Genomic DNA, 14,327 nt, shown 5'->3' with positions numbered 1-14,327 from the left:
TAGACCCTACAAGAAACTATCGAGGGATCTCGAACCCTAGTCCAACACATCGCAAGTTAGGGAAGTTTCCAATAGGCTACCGAAACCATAAGCATTAAAAGGAATACTTATACAATAAGAACCAACATCCAAACCTTGATGGAAATACAGTAGTTTGTATTTTATCATAAGATAATGGATTCAGTAGTCTCTAACCTGCGCTCAACATAACCTCTTTGGTAAAGGTTCAATTCCCTGAATACGATGGTTGGTATATTTTCTTTCTGTACGTTTTAACATTTGGCCAGTCTTGATTAAAGCATAACACTCTCTCTCTCTCTCTCTCTCTCTCTCTCTCTCTCTCTCTCTCTCTCTCTCTCTCTCTCTCTCTCTCTCTCTCTCATATATATATATATATATATATATATATATATATATATATATATATATATATATATATATATATATATATATATATATATATATACATATATAAATTTCCAGTTATTTTACCCTTTTGGTATTACTGACATTGAAATAAAATTTACTACTTATTCACAATGAAATTACCAACATCCATGTAGGTTTACTCTCTCTCTCTCTCTCTCTCTCTCTCTCTCTCTCTCTCTCTCTCTCTCTCTCTCTCTCTCTCTCTCTCTCTCTCTCGACATGTATCTCCTCCTTCAAATTGCATGTTGATAATTACCACTGAGTTGCTTGGTGCCGTAATTTGATGTGATTAATGGCCTCTGTCGGTAGTTCTTTGTTGATTTTTTATTAAAAGGACTAAGAAAAGATTCTCGGGTCCTGGCAAGTAAAAGCTGCAGGTAACAAACGCAAATACACACACACACACACACACACACACATATATATATATATATATATATATATATATATATATATATATATATATATATATATATATATATATATATATATATACTGTATATAAGAGAAAGCTCTTCTAGGAGAAGGACACTCCAAAATCAAACCATTGTTCTCTAGTATTTGGTAGTGCTATAGCCTATATACCACGGTCTTCCACTGTCTTGTGGTAGAGTTCTCTTGCTTGAGGGTACACTCGGGTACACACTTCTATATATTTTTTCATTGTGTTTTGAAGTTTTCATAGTTTACAGTATATATGAAAGATTTATTTGAATGTTACTTTTCTTGAAATATTTCCTTTTGATTATTCTTTACGTCTCGTGTAGCTTATTTATTTCCTTACTTCCTTTCCTCACTGGGCTACTTTCCCTGTTGGAGCCCTTGGGCTTATAGCAGCTAGCTTTTCCAACTAGTATTGTAGTGTAGAAAGCAATAATAATATTATTATTATTATTATAGTATTTAGTTCAAGGTGAATTCAAACGAAAATCCTTTGTAAGAAAGGTCAAAAGAAGATAGTCGGAGAAATACCCCCCAATGAAAATTCAGCAACGACACGAGAATCACTTAAGGGCAGATCTAAACGAATACCCCCTTTGGGTCAAAATGTCACTGGTATTAAAATCCCTCGGGTCAGGGCATTCGCAGGGCATCCTCGGCGAAGCATGAAGTTGCGTTTAGCAAGGCAACTATTATGGGTAGGTATTTCAGTCTGAAGTATGTGAGTAGTATTTACTGGTAGGAAAATAGCGTTGATGATGAAATTGAAAAGGGGAAAATGGTTTTTTGCCGTTCAGATGAAATTTGAATAAATATATAACTAAATTGGAAATTTGAAAAAAAAAAATTGGCCGTTCAGATTAAAGAATTAACTTAAAATGGGAAATGAAAAAAAAATGTTTTTTGACGTTCATATGAGGATTAATTTTCAATTGAAAATGCAAAAATCCTTTTGGCGTTCAGATAGAAAAAAAATAACTATATTGAAAATTGAAAAAGAAATTGACGTTCAAATAAAAATTAAATTGAAGTTGAACAATCGAATTATAAACTTTAAATTGAAAAATGAAAAAGAAAAGGTTTTTGTCGTTCAGTTAAAAATAACTTTAAATTGAAAATGAATTTTTTTTTGCTGTTCTGGTAAAGAAGAATTAACTCTAAATTGAAGATAGATACAAATTTTTAGCGTTGAAGTATACAGATGAAGAATTAACTGTAAATTGAAGATAGAAATGTGTTTTTTTTTTTAGCGTTGAGATAAAAAATAAATAACTTTGAAATGAAAATGGGATGTTTTTGGCGCTCAGATACAATGAATCAAAAATTAAAATAAATGATTTTTTTTTTAATGTCAAGATAAAGGAAAATTATCTTTAAATTGAAAATGGAAAACTAAGACCATATGTAAATTTGCGTCAGCAAAGATTTGAGACGTAAATTGAGTTTCAAAAGATGTAATCGTTGAAATCATTGCGTAATTTGTAATTGCTCGTTACACGTTGTTGTTGTTTGAAATGACCGTGACGCCCATTGCACACGAACAACCTCGGGTACATAATTAGTAATAAAAAGCGACAGGTAAATGTTTATGGAAAATAAGTATTAGTTGTTTATGGAAGGAAGTTGATAAAACGTAAATGAAAGGTTGAATTTTTTTTTTTTTTTTTTTTTTTTTTTTTTTTTTTTTTTTTTTTTTTTTTTTTTTTTTGCTAATAAAAGTTAAAGTTTTGGAAGCACACAAACAAATTTATATAGCTATTGCCTTCCCCAAAAGAGAAGATTGCAAAGGGTGTGTATTTATCCCTGTCTGTTTATTATCCTATGTTTTGATAAACGTGTGTTTATTTGTTTGTATGTCTCTCTGTGTGTTTGTTATTCGCATGACTCAAAAACTATTTGTGGTGGGATACTTGGCCATGAACCAAGGACAATTGGATTATATTTTGGGAGTGATTGGTCAAACGTCAAGGTCAGGGTAACGAAAAGGTCAAAAACGGCTATTTTACGATACTTTGGTCAATTTTTATCCGATTTGCATGAAACTAGTGCCAAAATGTGTGTAATTCAATTGCCTATCTCTCTATGTGGCGTTGGCGAAGGTATGCTCTGATTGCGCTCTATCGAACGCCCGTCATAATTTATTTATTGTTTGTTTGTTTGTGAGCAACTTTACACCAAAACTACCATAACGACTTTGACCAAAATTGGTATTCATGTTAGGTACGACCCAAGGATGAATCTAACATTTTGGGTAAAATTCATTACAGTACAAATACGCAGCACACAATGTTAATTTTTTAGTTTGTGAACAACATTACGCATACGTTACGAAACCAATTTCAATGAAATTTGGAGGACATACGGGGTATGACTCAAGGACAAGTCCATTAAATAAATAAGATTGCTTGGCGTAGCGAAGGCATACTCTCTACTGAGTGCTACTCTAGTTAATTTAATTATTTATTTACATACTGAATGTTACTTTTATTTACCCCAAAATAACATTTAATACTCATTAGAAAACATTCGTTTAGGCTTGCAATGTCAACGCAACTGACTTGCAATCCACATTGTTCAGAAAGATGAAACACGAGAAGTGAATTCAAGTTGACTATGTAAATGAAAAATGATTATTTACGTCAGTAAATTTTTTACGATCTAGTTTAATTTATTGTAGTGATTGTGAATATTTTAGGAAATCACGTCATTCTTATATTCTTTGGATTTACTTGTTTGTTTCCTTTGTTTATAAATAAATGAACGATTTGAAATTTTCTGGCATCCTAACATCGAAGGTCATTGACGCCGATCCTTTCTTATGAAAACTTTGTTCTTTATGATAGTGAATGTCTGTATTAAAGAATAATATTTAGAGCGGAAAAAAAAATCTATCAGAGTTAAAAATTAATTTCCGTTGTTAAAGAAAATATGATGTAATGTGACATATGCTGTTGTTGAGAGAGAGAGAGAGAGAGAGAGAGAGAGAGAGAGAGAGAGAGAGAGAGAGAGAGTTGTTAAACGGAATAGATATTGAAATTTATTTGAATGACAGATACAAAGCAGAAATTGGTATTAAAATCAAAAAGTGAAATATGGAAGATGAAAAGCATGTTGAATATTCCAAAGAAAGGATAGTCATGTAATCCCAGCAGTGGGAGGATATCATACAGGGAGGAGCTTCGTAGTAGGGCCATAGGGCAAGGAAGAGATGGGTGTTAAGATGCCTCAAAATAATCGGGAAATGGGGAGAGGGCCTCAGGAGTCAAAATATCAGGTTCGCGAAGATCGGTGCAGGTCACGGAAGCCAACCCCTCGGAACACCACGGAGGGTAAATTGTGATTCCGTAAGGTAAGGGCCCGGTTTCATTACACTTTAGGGAGCTCCAGGATCCTGCTGGAGCCAGAAAGACCTTTTAGAGGCCAGGCATGATCGGATTTCTTATTTTATTTCTGGGAGGACGATGGGCTCTTCCCGATAACATATGCATGAGAATTGTTTGGGAATTGTTAGGTTGGGAGATAGTATTATGATTAATGTCAAGAGTTGTACAATATCTTTTTCACGTAGAATTTTTATTATGTATACATACATACATACATACATACATATATATATATATATATATATATATATATATATATATATATATATATATATATATATATATATATATATATATATATATATTTATATCCCTTTCTGAGTGGGGATACTTTAACGTGGTGAAAGGGTATAAATATCGCTATGATCAGTAAATCCTTATATTAGGTTGGTTTCCTTTGGGTGATTGGTCTAAATTCTCCCACCTACAGTGGACTAGAAACGGCTGCATTTGTTGTTGTCACAAAACTTGTTATGGCGATGCATTTGTGTAGCTCTACATTTTGGGGAATATATTCTTCCATTGATCGTTGTCCTATTTTATCAGATTTATATATAATCGAGTGATTTTTTATTTCCATGTTGGATTTATCTTTCCACTTTTCCTTTAGCGGTGTACTCTTTTGGATTTTTTTCGTTTATTCCTTTCCGTAGTACTCATTACTTGGCTTCACCTTCATAAAAAAAGTGCTTGGACACTTCACTATATTATTATAGATATTAAAATTACTAGCTAAACTACATCCCGAGTTATAGTACAGTCAATCTAGCTGATTTGTTGGCTGAACCCCAAACAAATTGCTGACAAATGTTTTTAACTTGGTTATTGGTTATGAATAACCTCTCTCTGGGATAAAAAAAAGTTAACCAAAATTAACCTTGCGAAAGGGGGTCAACGGTGTCGAGAAAATTCGTAGAAAATGTGTAGAGAAAAATCGATGTCGGAGTTTTGGTATGTGACTTTTGTCCGGTAGTGGGTAACGTATACTATTTTATATATATATATATATATATATATATATATATATATATATATATATATATATATATATATATATATATATGACCCGATTTAGGTCGTATTAAGGGGGGTTCAACTTCACGTCTTGGGGAAACAAAGATAGAGACAATCCATGGCTAACACTATTATGAGAGAGGGTAGGATCATGCACCAATGATAATCGAATTGTTAATTTTCCACAGCTGCTACAAGGGCGGCCCTTAATTATCATTACGTTACTTTACTAATAAAAAGTCCTCAGAGAAATGGTACTGGTTGGCACTCATTCTGGCACCCGTGACCTGGACGTTAGGTCTATACACTCGAGCCTCCCAACTCTAACTGACTAAAAAACTATGGCAGTTCAAGCGCCCACCTTGGCCTTTCTATGGCCTGATCGATGATTGGCTGTGCTGACCCGAAAGTCTTAAAAGAACCAAGAGAGAGAGATTTTGGTGACGCTAACTTTTAACGAACATTTTCGAGTGCCTAAAGCCAAGCCAAGCCACATTTTAACCGTCTTTCCTTTAACAAAGAAGACATCTGTTGACATTCACTTATTCCACAAAGTAACAACCTGACTGTGCTTAGCTCATCACTCCCTTCCCAAAGTTTTACGTACCGTAAAATTCACACTTATCAGATTTTTTTCTCAAACATTTTTTTTCTCTTTTTTCACTGAACACAATCTTTCTTTTTCCACTAGATGTTGCCTCTGAGTACCATCCTCTTCGGGAGCATGCAAACATTAAAATTAAATACCTAAACCAAATCAAAGGGCCTTTTTGGCGTGTTACAATTGCAAGTTACACAAAGATGAATATCACGCCCACAATAGATCATACAGAAACACAAAATCAGGTTTAAATACATCGTCATCGAAATTTGGAGCACAAAATCAGAAAAAAATAATGTTTCAAATGCAATAAAATCCCATAAGGACCAACAATCATCACATACACAAATTAAAGAAAATGATAAAAATCAAGAGAAATCAAAATGAATAACTTCCAATCCCAGCACTCTTTGATACATTTACCATTATAAGGAAACCATTTCTAACCATCCGTGACACTGCAATAAAGAGCAAACTCAAACAGTGAATAATAATAAAAAGAAAAACATACTTATCAATAATCGAGCAATATTAATTCTCCTAAAAAAACAATAACATAAGTAATGATGTTCAATTTTCAACCCATGATTAATAATTACCTGTAATAGCACTGAAAACCTCCACAGAAAAATGAAATTCTTTAAATACAGTATAACACAAACAATGGAAAACCATATATATATATATATACCATTGGTAATAGCAAAATTGTTACCAGCACAAAATAATGAAATTTGAATTTTTTCCAACATAACATAAATGCAACAGTAATCTCTCAGTATGATAAATGATATACTCGTGATATGCTTAGAACAAAACCAAAAAAAACGAAACAAAATTTAATTCATCTTTTCACAAAACACTCGCAATGAACATACGTAAAAGAAACCTTAGTTTTATGACCTCAATCACCTCGTGGTAGACATTATCTCAAGACCCATGTACTCTCGTGCTTGAAGGACGGCACGGACACACGCTGTGTCTCTTCCTCACTTTCCTACCTGTCCCCTTGGGGAATGGACCTTTGACGTCCATATGCACTCCATTAAACTTAAAAGGTACTACCGACCATGTTCTGGCCCTTGGTACCACATGCCTGTAGTTACTCATTGAGTTACACACATGAACTTATTGATAAACCTAATTCCTTAAAAATACTGCCATTCTTGCCATCCTTAGGGGAACTTCCTATACTCACATGCCACGCATAAGGTCTTACATCACTTACACAGATGACTTTCCCTACCAAAGGGGAAAAAAGAACAACGCTAGATCCAATTCCATCTTCAATGAAGAACACACCCTTCCACCTGCGCAAAGAATCCGGGAAATTTGATCTCCTACCTCATTCATACACTCATTCACAGGGCTCAGTCACGGGGGCATTCATTCCCTCTCTCTTCCTCCGTAGTCGTCAAGCTCTTCCCGTTTTCTATGCGCTCCATCCACAGGTCTACTTGAACCTAATTTCTTTCGTTGTCGTTCCTTCAGCTTCCGTAGAGTTGATACATCCGTTCTTCGTCGTAGGATCACTGAGCCCGTGTGTGGGCTCTGGCCGTTGAAAGCACCGTGCGCTCCTACGTTTTGCGGGCATCCATAACGAGCGGTTCTTCACCCTCGTTACACACATAATTCCACATCTATTCCAAGACGGGAATAACATTCCGACTTCCATGATCGGGAGCGGGGGTGAGGGGTGCTGCTCCGCCCCTCCTCCTCCTTATGCCCTCCCTGGGAAGACGAACTACCCTCGCTGGTAGCTGGGCATCCCCTACTGCTCACTGGGGGAGCATCTAGCTCCCCTCCCCCACACTCTGGGGCAAAGATGGCAGGCTCACTCCTTGGCACTCCCGTCCCCAGTCCTTGCGGTCTGACGGACGGCCCGAGGGACCGTTAGTCCCCTTCCCGCGTTGTCTTCCCCTTCCTGCGTCGTCTTCCCCTCCCTCTCGTTGGTACAGGGGAAACATGATTTCTTCTGCCGACGCTGTCTTCTTTTTAAACAGCTTTCAGATGGTGGTTTGTGGCCTGACATCCATAACACTACCGCTGTTCATCGTAGGGCCATAAAGGCCGTAGGTGGCCATCTGTTAGTACCACCCCTCAGTTCCAACAATCGCCAGTCGCCTCATCCTACCTCTCAGACCTCTGCCTCTTCGAGGTTCTTCTACAAGCGTCCCATCCTGGGAAGGTTGTCGATGTCGGTTGGGTGCCGGGCTGCCTCTTGGTTGTGTATCTGCTATCATGTGCGTTGAGAAACGTTCACCAAGTACCGGGCATACATGAGCTACACTTCATTTCACCCCTCTCTCTCTCCGTCACTGCCACTCGACGTCGAACTTCTCGTGTTAACCATTGTCACTAGTCTCTTTTGTTTCCACTTTTTCAAAAATCTCACGTCGGCTAAAATCACTTAGCACAGACGCTAATTTGTTAATCACCCCACAACACCTCACACCATTTAATATGACCCGATTTAGGTCGTATTAAGGGGGGTTCAACTTCACGTCTTGGGGAAACAAAGATAGAGACAATCCATGGCTAACACTATTATGAGAGAGGGTAGGATCATGCACCAATGATAATCGAATTGTTAATTTTCCACAGCTGCTATATTCTATTTAAGCTACAAGGGCAGCCCTTATTATCATTACGTTACTTTACTAATAAAAAGTCCTCAGAGAAATGGTACTGGTTGGCACTCATTCTGGCACCCGTGACCTGGACGTTAGGTCTATACACTCGAGCCTCCCAACTCTAACTGACTAAAAAACTATGGCAGTTCAAGCGCCCACCTTGGCCTTTCTATGGCCTGATCGATGATTGGCTGTGCTGACCCGAAAGTCTTAAAAGAACCAAGAGAGAGAGATTTTGGTGACGCTAACTTTTAACGAACATTTTTGAGTGCCTAAAGCCAAGCCAAGCCACATTTTAACCGTCTTTCCTTTAACAAAGAAGACATCTGTTGACATTCACTTATTCCACAAAGTAACAACCTGACTGTGCTTAGCTCATATATATATATATATATATATATATATATATATATATATATATATATATATATATATATATATATATATATATCAACTGCTTAAGCTATGCCGATGACATAGATATCATAGGGGTCAACCTCAGGGAGGTGGAGAACCTAACAACACAGTTCAAAACAATGGCCTGCCAGGTGGGACTAGAGATGAATGAAGGCAAAACTAAAATTATGGAAGTAGCAAGAACAGCGCAATTACAGGGAAATGTAGAGCTTGCAGGCATCAGAACTGAGACAGTAGAGTCCTTTAAATATCTGGGTACTATTATGTCGCAGAACGCTGGATTGGCTGAGGAAGTTACAGCAAGGATTGGAGCAGCCAACAGATGTTATTTCAGCCTTACAGACCTTTTTAAAGGACGATCAATCTCCCGTAAAACAAAATTAAGAATATATAACACGGTTATCAGACTAGTTTTGATATATGGATGCGAGACATGGTCTCTAACAAAAAAAATTAGAGAAAAAATTTGAAATTTTTGAGAATGGGATTCTAAGAATTGGGGGGCAGGCATCTATGACCAAGAAATAAATGTATGGCGAAGACGACATAATAGGGAAATAAGAAATAGAACAAACCAACCAAATATATGTGATGTAATTAGATCAAGAAGACCCCAATGGGCAGGACATATGGCTCGTATGGATGAGGATAGAGCTCCAAAGAGGATATTCTTGGCTGAGGTTGCTGGAAGAAGGCCTGTTGGACGGCCAAGAAAAGATTGAAGATACTTGAAGGAGGGTGTAAGAATCTCTGGGGGAAACCCGAAAGAATGGTTCCATCAGGGACAGGATAGAGAAGAGTGGAGAATCCTATCCACGAGCGGTGTTGGGTCATGTGGCCTAAATACCACCAGAGTAAGTAACTATATATATATATATATATATATATATATATATATATATATATATATATATATATATATATATATATATATATACACATATATATATATATATATATATATATATAAATAAATAAATATATACCAAATACTTCAAGAATACCAAATATAGCTATGTGAAATTGGATAAAACCAACAGTTTTCATAAAGTTCAATATAATTATAACTTCTTATGCCTTATTTTTATCTCTTTTGATGTATTAATGCAGGAGCTTAATATTCTGTGATATTCTAATTTCAGGTCGGCTAAAGTTAAGTACTGATAACTATGGATGCTGACTAGTGTGCTATTTGCAACAATGAACTGTCCAGTAATGAAGAAACATTCATCGTCAGCCAGAAGGGAATCGATTCCATTAACATAGCTTTTGAACAATGCAGACAGAAGATCATAATTCCGATTGGTCAACGTCTTCACAAGAAATGCAGACAGCGTTGGATCAACCCAAAATACATAGAAATTAACCTTAAAAATTGGTCCACCCATGATGAAATGCCATCCTGTGCAAGCCTCTCTTTGTGTGTGTTCAACTATAAGGAACATTGTCTTTTTTTGTGGTTCTGGAGCAAAATCTGATAGAAAGAAAAGAGGTGTTGATGTTTCCCATGTAGAAACTATTGAGTTTAAGGACAGTGTGTTAAAAGTTTGTGAGAAAGTCCGAAAAAATGATGGCTGGGCATCCACTGTTAAAGGTAGAATAGGTTATGTAGCTGACCTTGTATCAGAAGAAGCATGTTATCACAGAAAATGTTTTGCAAACTTTGAATCCAATAAAAGCATTCCTAAGGCATTGTCTTCTGCTGATTCTTCTAAGAAACAAAACATTGGTAGATCAGAGGATTCAGAGAGAAAGCAGGCATTTCTGGAAGTTGCCAATTATTTGCAGCAAAATGACGAGGAGCAACTCACCATTGTCGATCTTGTCAAAAAAATGGAGGAAATTCTCGAGGACACTGGCTTTGAACCATACAGTCTCTCATACATGACATCTCGATTGCTAGAACATTTCAAAGACAAAATCATTGTGACTGAAATTAATGGGAAATATAATGTTGTTACATTCTTAAGTACAGCAAAATGTATTCTCCATGAATTCTATGCACAGAGCCGCTCAACAGACAATTCAGAACCAGGGGCCATTAGAATCATAGAGACGGCAGCCAAGCTTATGAAGAATGACATTAAAGGTATCCAGACAAGTTCAGAATATTACCCGTCTAAGAATGATCTTGAACAGGATGCGATTCTTGAATATGTTCCTAAAACATTGTTGATCTTTCTCAGGAAGATATTTGCAGGCAAAGACAATGATTTAAAACTTGCATTAGTTGGTCAAGCGATAATCAAGGCTGCTAGACCCAGAGTTCACCTTGCACCTTTGCAGTTTGGTTTAGCAGTGGAAATGCATGACCAATTTAGATCGAGGTTCTTAATTGACACTGAAATATGCATGGCTTCTCTTCATCTTACTCTGAAGTCCAGAAATTTGAAAGAAGTGCTGCTCTTTTTCATGGCGCTGAAACTATCTCCCCAGTTGAAACTGAATTTGTGCAGTTTGTAGCAAATGATGTGGACCATAATGTAAGGAGTATTGATGGATTCAACACATTCCACGGTATGGGCATCATAGCATCTTTTACGCCCAGGAAAGTTAAAGCAAAACCAGTTCCAAAGATTCAGGTCCTTTCAGAAGATATAATAAGGGTTGGAAGGATCAACATCAAGTACCTACTGTAGATTCACAGCACACCAACAAACCGACTGAGGCGCTTTAAGAAAAAGGTTGCAAAAAGCTCAAAGTATGTTGAGGCCAAATCATTGCCACTATCAATAGCAGCTACGAAATTCCACAGCCTTCGAGTTTACTTCCAAATTCAAGAAAGGAAAGATAGAAACCAGCTAGAACCTGACGAGTTTGGGATGGAAACTTTCAAATGGTAAAACAACCAATCAAGACTGACTTGCCAGCTGACTCCTGTAAATTTGTTGGCTATAATTAGGTGTAACTGTACTTCAGGGTGTACTACAGCAAGATGCAGTTGCAGGAAACATGGCAGTCACTGTTCAAATTTGTGTGGTAATTGCAAAGGCCTCCACTGCACCAACTCAACACAGCCAGATCTTGATGATGAAGTTACCTTTGACTAGTTCTTGACAAGAAATGTTCTTTGGTCCATTCATGAACTTGTTCTGTGGTGATTATGCAAGAGCCTTGCCCCAGCATTCGACCAACTGACCTTTACTTTATTGTAAATTGTTCTTTATTTTGTACCTATTTTTTTATGAAATATCAGGAATTAATGTGAAAATTGTTGCTTTTATAAATACTACTGAGTGTTTTGTACCGTTTATAGTCATATTTGTATAAGAAATAAAAAAAAAAGCATGAAAACAATGGCAGGGGCTGGTCATTTTCTGGTGTTAGTTTATTACTAAGCATATAGCTACCTATCATTACAATTTAAAACACCAAGAAAATGTCCAGCTGGCTTGGGGTGGGCCCTGTGTGGGTTTTCATGCAAAAATATTTCTAATTTAATAAAGGTCTTTTGTCAGGAAAAACTTATTTTTGTCAGCAATTGTCAGAAATAATGGACATACTTGTCAGGAATTTTATGTCTCGAAATTTTTATTATTGTTAAGTTGGATTTTGAAGATGGCGGCCGTTGACTCATTTCCGCATTTTTTTTTTTTTTTCACTGGACTATTAGGAAAGAAAGATGCTAAAAGCCCAAGGGCTTTAATTAGAAAATTACCCCAGTGAGGAAAGGAAATTAGGAAACATGTAGAATAGTGTGCCCGAGTGTACCCTCAGGCAAGAGAACTCTTAACCCAAGACAGTGGAAGACCATGGTACAGAGGCTATGGCACTACCCAAGACTAGAGAACAATTTTTTGATTTTAAAGTGTCCTCCTGAAGAGCTGCTTACCATAACTTAGGAGTATCTTCTAACCTTACCAAGAGGAAAGTAGCCATTGAACATTTACATTGCATTTAAACTTTTGATTGAAGAATTGTTTATATAAGCCTCATATGAAACAGCAACTTGTTACGTAAGTATACAGCTTGCATTTGAGATGTTTAATATTAAGGGAAACTGTGTAACTTAATTGAAAAATTTCTCCTTGTGATTTATTAGTTTAAGAAGCTGAAAAGTGGTTGGACTTATGCACGTGATTGGAAGGAAAAACGCCATGAAATTAAGTCAGCATTATGTCGACACGTACACCAAAGTGAAAAATTTGCATTAAAAAGAAATATAGATTTGAAAATTAATTTCTTTGGGGATTATCCGTCAGTGGACATCATAGGTTTTCCCAAAAGGAATTTCTAAGGTATTTGGCGAGTCTTGTTAATCATGTGTTCAGTGTTTGGGTACGTGTTGAAGAACTAAAGAAAGTCGTAGAAAGTTTTGATGCTATTTTATTTTGAATTGCCGAAATTTATCAGTTTTTTTCTTAGATCGTGTGTGCATGAGTAATTAATATATATATATATATATATATATATATATATATATATATATATATATATATATATATATATATATATATATATATATATATATATATATATATATATACATACTAAAAGAGACGATGTTGAAAATAGAATGAAATTTATTACAAAATATTTTAATGATAATGTGATATTCATTTAAATCACTCTGATTTTTTAACCAACAAAAGTCGTTGTAAAAACCGTATAATTTTCATTGAATGAAAACTACTAACTATACGTAGAAGTGTAGTCGTAAGAAAGTGAACATCACTAATAACGAAATTGATTGATATCACCGAATTCTAAACCTGGGTCAACCAGATGGTGACCTGAGCCCTCTATGTTTGATGCGTGACTACTTACCAAGGATTGCCTCACAGAATCTGTTCCTAGAGTCGTATAATATCACAGGGAATTTATCATGTCAGGCCAGTTACTGGTACTCGATTTTCAGCTGATAAACGCTACCATCGTCTCTTATGGATTTAGGTCAAGAGGTTAATTCAGAGAGAGGATTTGCTGTGTAGTCCTCCTGTTGGTGCAAGACTTCGTGCGTGTGTGTGGGGGGGGGGGAGGTTCTCATAAGGATGATTATGATAATATTGATATTTTAATGGGTCTGGATGAAATTTTAACTTGTGTGTTACACGGTAAGAAATTTTTTTCCCTTAGACTATTCATGTTGATATAAAACATACTTGCAGTAATAATATCAGTATCATTTTATAACTTGTGTTTTATTAAGGGTTTTGATGACCTATTGGAAACTTTCCTGCTTGACGATCGCTGGACTAGGGTTCGAGTCCCGCTCGAGTTCGAGAATTTCTTGTATTGCCTGCAACCTCACTATACTTGTTAGCTAAGGGTGGTGGTGGGTTTTGGGGGAGCCTGTAGGTCTATCTGCCAAGTCATCAGCATCCATTGCCTGGCTCTCCCTGGTCTTAGCTTGGGTGGAGAGAAAGCTTGGTCGCTGATCATATGTATATATGGTCAGTCTCTAAGATA

General features: G+C 36.3%; 1 protein-coding gene across 3 annotated transcripts in view; it reads left to right on the top strand.

Moving 5' to 3' along the window:
• Window positions 1-12,239, top strand: part of LOC137630146 (uncharacterized) — a 248,561-nt gene extending 236,322 nt beyond the window's left edge. For all 3 annotated transcript variants that reach the window (XM_068361602.1, XM_068361601.1, XM_068361603.1), the window contains one exon: window positions 10,061-12,239. In XM_068361602.1, coding sequence (XP_068217703.1) covers window positions 10,305-11,381 — 1,077 coding nt within the window. In that variant the 5' untranslated portion in view covers window positions 10,061-10,304 and the 3' untranslated portion in view covers window positions 11,382-12,239. The remainder of the gene's footprint in view (window positions 1-10,060) is intronic.
• Window positions 12,240-14,327: the final 2,088 nt, after the last annotated feature.

Source organism: Palaemon carinicauda, chromosome 38, assembly GCF_036898095.1.
Source record: "Palaemon carinicauda isolate YSFRI2023 chromosome 38, ASM3689809v2, whole genome shotgun sequence".
Taxonomy (NCBI): domain Eukaryota; kingdom Metazoa; phylum Arthropoda; class Malacostraca; order Decapoda; family Palaemonidae; genus Palaemon; species Palaemon carinicauda.
The sequence above is the reverse complement of the archived record's forward strand: the minus strand, read 5'-3'. Positions and strand labels throughout refer to the sequence as shown.